The sequence below is a fragment of the Epinephelus moara genome, chromosome 13 (genome assembly GCF_006386435.1).
Source record: "Epinephelus moara isolate mb chromosome 13, YSFRI_EMoa_1.0, whole genome shotgun sequence".
Lineage (NCBI taxonomy): Eukaryota > Metazoa > Chordata > Actinopteri > Perciformes > Serranidae > Epinephelus > Epinephelus moara.
In genome coordinates, this window is record NC_065518.1 from 240,977 (window position 1) to 246,811 (window position 5,835).

Genomic DNA, 5,835 nt, shown 5'->3' on the forward strand with positions numbered 1-5,835 from the left:
TATATATATGTATATATATATATTTATTTACGTTTATGTTTGTTAATAATTCCTGTTTATTTAACTATATATTTGTAAATACTATTGTTTAAATTTCTTATATTTTCACGTATCTTTCCTCTCTTGCAAGAAGCACCTGTAACATAAATAATTTCCCCTCGGGGATCAATAAAGTATTTCTGATTCTGATTCTGTAGAAGGGCTGGGGAAAATCGTATTTTGACGCTAAAACATATGAACTTCATCGAAAATTTGAAGGTTTGGATTTGAGTTTACTCCTGGGAAGCTACAGGATGATGAACTTAAAAACATAATGGACCCATCCTTTATGTCTCTATACTAACATGTTTATTCTTCCACCAGGAACTTCGAGCTGCCTTGGCTGGATGACCGAAGCCGATGTCGCATCGAGGTGCCCAAAAAACACACTCCTCACCGGACCTGTCGGAAGTGAAACCCTGTTGTGTGGCGTTGACAGCGGAGAGATGCCGCCCCGTGCCCAGATTAGAAAATGCTATATTTGTCTTGCCTGTGGGGGGGGAGACAAGTCATCAGTCGCTATGTACAACTGCTGTTGCTTTCAGTCTGAAGTTTGAACGTTTCCCCACTGACCAGCTGATCTCCTGCAGAATATTATAGAAGGATGGGAGACAGCTGTGACAGTGGGTGTCTCATTTTGATTAAATGCCTGATGCCACAAGATTACAGTCCCTGTGTTAGCCACTGTTAAAGATTACAGTTTGTATCCTAAAAAAAGTGTATGAGCAGTTATGTGCATGTTCTGCAACATGTTTAAAATACATTGTGTATCAGCTGTGCCATCCACAGCTGATTGATTTTATCACAGCAAAGTGGAGTTTCTGTCACTTCTAATGCAGACGGGATAAACTGACTCTAATCTTGAGCGCATTCATGCGAGGTGGAAAAAAAACCCATTGGTTGCCATTTTTGACTGAAATGTGGAATTTGAGCTGTTCGCCAGGAGCAATATGGCGGCAACTTTTTGGTTCTGGGTCGTCCTACCACACTCATTCTCCCTGCCTTAGTGGGAAAAAAATGTCAAACTCTGACTGTCTCGTGCTGTGTATTGCCTATATCGTTGTTCACACACAACTTCAAATAAAATTTTATCAATGTTTAGTGTGATATCGGGAGGTTTGAGCCACACTCAGCATGATGTCATGAAACAAATGACAGGTTTAGCCAATCCGACGTCAGAAGAAGTTACAAAAAGCAACCCAATGATTGTTCTGTGTTCCTGGTTTGCTTTATGAAAACAACAGCACGGATGATTGGACAGGTGGTGACCCAGTGTTCTGTTTCTTTATTTTCAATGTGAGTTGCATGGACTCTATTTAGCTGTTTAAAAGAAAAACAGGGTAGCATGGCTTCACCCCAGAAAGAGACTAATCTCTGCTCATTGGGCGACAGAAACTACAAAATATTGTTGAAAGCATGACTTTTGGCTGCTCTGTCCAGTGAGAGCTGCTGCGTTCATCACAACAACACCTGATAATAACAGTCTTGATCTTTGGTGTTTCCAATCTTTACAATACGCTTACATCCAGTAAATATTAGGCAAGTTGTGTGTATGCATTTGGTCTCTTCAGGATTCAAGGGAACCATTTTAGAAGATAAATAAGCTTTCTAGCCGTAGTTCTAGCGATGTTCACCGGTATGCTCTTTAACATGCTGCCAGTTAATCTCTCCCTCTCTGAGTTCATCTCAGTCGCAGTGTTTCATTTCTTCCTCTGTTCGTACATACAATGCAACGGCTTTCTGCAGCTTCAACACTTCGACTGCCAGGCGTATGTGTAGGCATATTTTGGAAATACAAAGTTAACTTTTTTTTTCCTGTACATAGCTTCCAGAAACAAATGTACATAAAACATGGCTGTTATTTTTTTATTATTTAATGTCGGACGTGTTGAGTACATTCAATATTGTTCTATGATTGTATGTTGACAAATTGACAGTTTTGAAAGTTACATTTTTTTGGAATAAAATTAACATGTCTACGATATTTGGATTTTGGTTTTGTTTGGGTTATTTTTAGGTTTGATGATTGAGATAAAAAAAATATATAATAGAATATTTTGATATCAATAAATACAAACAAAAGTTTTTGATAAAGATCCTTTTAAATTTAGTTATTCAGGAATGGTGACTCAGATATACTCTAACTTGCTACGTCACCTTTTAAATCCCCCAGTTTTCAGTTTATTGGAAAATTGAGTGGGACGTTTTTTTTGTATTTTTTTTTTTGTTAATTTTTTTGTCATATGTGTCTTTTTTGGTGATTTTGTGTCTCCATGCGGTTGTTTTGTGTTTATTTGTGACCATTTAGTGTCTCCTCATAGTTACATCTTTCTCCTTGAGGTCATGTTGTGTCTCTCCCTCTCTGGCGCAGCCGAACAGGCGAGCTGGTGGCTGTGGATTAAGAGGAAAGACGCCACTTGGGCCCCGAAATATCACAACAGCAAGGTTCAAGGGAGTAGAAGAAGAGGGGGCGCACCTGGGACGCCAGGTGTTGCCGATGAGCCCTCTGGAGGTGCCTATCATTGAAACACCAGTGAAGGAGGGGACCCACCTGATATGATCCCAATGAAGCTCTTAACCTCACTACCCGTCTCTCCTGGTCTCTGCCTTCCCTCTGCTCTTTACTACCTTTCCTTGGACAGCATGATTACTGCCACTCATAAGTCTTTAACACAGGCCTGTTCTCTCAGGCTGAGAAATACTTTCTCTAAGAAACTGAAATTCAGACAACCAGTTAGTTTAATCTGGAAAAAAATGTTTATTCAACAAAGAAAAGCAAAAACAGGAAAGTTTCTCAAGAAAAAACCAAAACGCCGCTGACTCCTACTAAAGTTTGGTGAAAATCCTGCCCATCTCAAAAACACCACTCCACCACAGTCACCAGGCAGGAGAGCCTTTCCACTGGAGAAGAGTCAGCTGCACACACCTCTCTCTCTATCCTTTATATATTTGTGTAAAATAAACTGTGCCATTAGTAAATTCAGACAGATATGATGTTGAGATAAAACACATCTTCATCTGGACCCCAACGACCGTCACCACCCACAGATAAACATAATCAAAAGTCAGCAGAGAGCTACAACCGCACATTTTATATGATGATGATGATGAAGATAAAGAACGCTAAACCAGCCTCATGTACAAAAAGTGCTGACATAAAATATCTGCCATGTTACCGTCTTTAATTTGGTTCCATTGTAGTGTTAATTTAAGGTGGGAAACGAGGTGCGTTGAGGAGTTAGTATTCACACACAGACTGCGAAATACATTTTCACTTTCAGACAATGTGTCACGTGGCATTTTCTTACATGAGAGACCTATGAAGGATAATGACCCTTGTAGACTTTTACTTTTTGTCTTTTGATAAAATACATAATACACGCATAAAATGAAAACAGCTCAAACTGAAAGCCACACACCTTCATGACACAGCTGAGTCGGCAGGTAACTGAAAGCCACACACCTTCATGACACAGCTGAGTCGGCAGGTGTTCTGCCAGTTATACCTTCAGAAGACTCTAAACACAGAGATTGGAGTATCTGTATTAACACAGTGTCTGACACTTTGCTGTAGGTTTAAGTTCTCCTGAGGTTATTCAGCCGCTCCTCCAGATCGGCGTCAGCGTCGGCCAGGGCGGCTTGGGGCTCGGCTTTCTTTCCTCCAGCCACCGACAAGCTTCCTCCGGTGCTTGGGAGATCTGAAATGAGCAACGCAATGGTTGTCCAATGATGTCACAAATGTGAAATACCAGAAAGAAGACAAAGGGAACACGGGAAGGATTCAAATAGTTGTGCTCAACGTGTTGGATTTTCTCACCTGACAGCTGATCAGACAGATTGAGACCCAGCTCGTCCAGAACCTGGGACACGATGGCATCACTGTAGTGAATGCAGAACATACACTGAGTTAGTTCAAAGCTCAGCAACCTTAACTATCAATAGAGCCAAAAATAGACCAAAAATAATTGTAAAAATCTGCTTAGAGCCACAAAACATATGCAAGTCTTATGGTAACCCAGTCGACATTAGCACAAGGTGGCTGCTGCAGAGGGCTGCTGATGATTATTTGGTATTTTAACTGTCTAGTGTCTGCGGTGAGAGCAAACAAATCTGTCAAAGCACCAATAAATTCTCTAATTTCCTTTAAGACTTCTACTTTCTCTGAATTGAAATCCACTGCTGGCCTCGCTGGGGAAGCTCAAGATAAGTTACTATAAAGGTTTGTCAAAGTTTAGAGGAAAAGGCGGTCGACGTATGACGCACATTTTAGTTGACGAAATGTTCAAAACGAAGGAATACTTTGCACAATTTTAAACAGGTGCGTGGGCGAGGGATGAGAAGAATAAGACTCTGCACACTATATATATCAAACCTATCTATTTTAATGCTGCTGCAAAGTTTCGGTGACGAGACCTCCGTCAGGCAAACGAAATGTTGAAACTTTTTTTCTGTATTCACATTCTTACAATGTACGAATTTATTTTGGACAACAATGATAGATAAAAATGTAAATGTACAAAAAAAAAAAAGTGATGTTCTGTCAAAGCCACAGGGACCCAGTGAAGAGGGGCCACATGTGGCTCTGGAGCCCCTGAGTTACTCAGGCCCTGTTTTATATGACGACATTACTGAAACGATCCCCGTTCACACTGAGTCGCAAAATCTACTGGAAACGCTGTAGTATGCACGCCAGGCCAGTGGGTAGCAGTGTAAATTTGCAAAGCAACACCACGGCATGACGCCATGCGCCTGCGCTGAAGCGCCTTCCTCTACAACACAATGATTACAAACCAAAACAAAGAAGACACAATGGCGAAAGCATGCTACAGGAACAGATCTACACTTCACTTCAAATCAACAGGGTAAGCAGCACAAACAGAGCTCGCCATTGTTGTTGTGATGGTCGGCGTGACTAGTGACTGGAACCGTAATGCGCATGTGTGAAAAGTCTCCGTTTTCAGAGGTACTGCATATTGCACGTTTACATGACAATGGAGACGCTGCTGTTTCCAAAAAAATTGCACTCTTTTATTATGGGAAATGTGCTTTGGCCTTCTTGCTGAGAGCTGGATGAGAAGATTGACATCAATCTCATATCTGAACGGTAAATATGAAGCTACAGCCAGCAGCCGTTAGCTTAGCTTAGCATAAAGACTGGAAACAGAGGGAAACTGTTAGCCTGGCTGGAGATAGTACAACACATAAACCCCCATAAAACCACAATGCAGTGTTTTTACACTTGTTTTTTGGAATTTATTGTGTTAATTATTGAGCTTTAGAAACATGGACATTGGATTAAGGACGTTGTAAAGGATCGTCTGCACGCCTCTTTGTCACCTGGCAACCATTTTTAACTTCTTTAGCAAATATGGAAGCTGAAAAATTGTAATGAAACATGCTGTACTCTCCTAATTATGTCACACAGGTTAATTAATCTGTCGTCATTTATTTGTTTTTCGTTCTTGTCTCTTGGATTTCCTTTGGCTGGTCTGGCTTCCTGTGTTTGCTCCTGGGTTGGTGGGTGGGTGGGTGGCGTTGTCTCTTTGTCCTTGTTGGTTCAATGTTTGTTTGTTGACGCTCTGTGCATCTTTATTATCAACAACAATACCTTGTTTAAAAAGAGTTGATGTTTTAGAACACTGCGCTCTGAGAACGCAGGGTTACTCGTGGTCCCTAAAGTCTCCAAAAGTAGATCAGGAGCCAGAGCCTTCAGCTATCAGGCTCCTCTCCTGTGGAATCATCTTCCTGTTACGGTCCGGGAGGCAGACACTGTCTCCACATTTAAGACTAGACTTA

At 41.1% G+C, this 5,835-nt stretch overlaps 2 protein-coding genes across 3 annotated transcripts in view; one reads left to right on the plus strand and one right to left on the minus strand.

Moving 5' to 3' along the window:
- The window catches only part of msl1b (MSL complex subunit 1b), an 11,947-nt gene extending 9,924 nt beyond the window's left edge, over nucleotides 1-2,023 (plus strand). For both annotated transcript variants that reach the window (XM_050060247.1, XM_050060248.1), the window contains exon 9: nucleotides 364-2,023. In XM_050060247.1, coding sequence (XP_049916204.1) covers nucleotides 364-454 — 91 coding nt within the window. In that variant the 3' untranslated portion in view covers nucleotides 455-2,023. The remainder of the gene's footprint in view (nucleotides 1-363) is intronic.
- Nucleotides 2,024-2,773: 750 nt separating this feature from the next.
- Nucleotides 2,774-5,835, minus strand: part of chmp2a (charged multivesicular body protein 2A) — a 6,507-nt gene continuing 3,445 nt past the window's right edge. Inside the window, exons 5-7 of the mRNA XM_050060580.1 lie at nucleotides 3,857-3,918; nucleotides 3,503-3,737; nucleotides 2,774-3,458 (exon numbers count right to left, since the gene is read on the minus strand). Of these exons, the coding sequence (XP_049916537.1) occupies nucleotides 3,616-3,737; nucleotides 3,857-3,918 (184 nt within the window). The 3' untranslated portion in view covers nucleotides 2,774-3,458; nucleotides 3,503-3,615. The remainder of the gene's footprint in view (nucleotides 3,459-3,502; nucleotides 3,738-3,856; nucleotides 3,919-5,835) is intronic.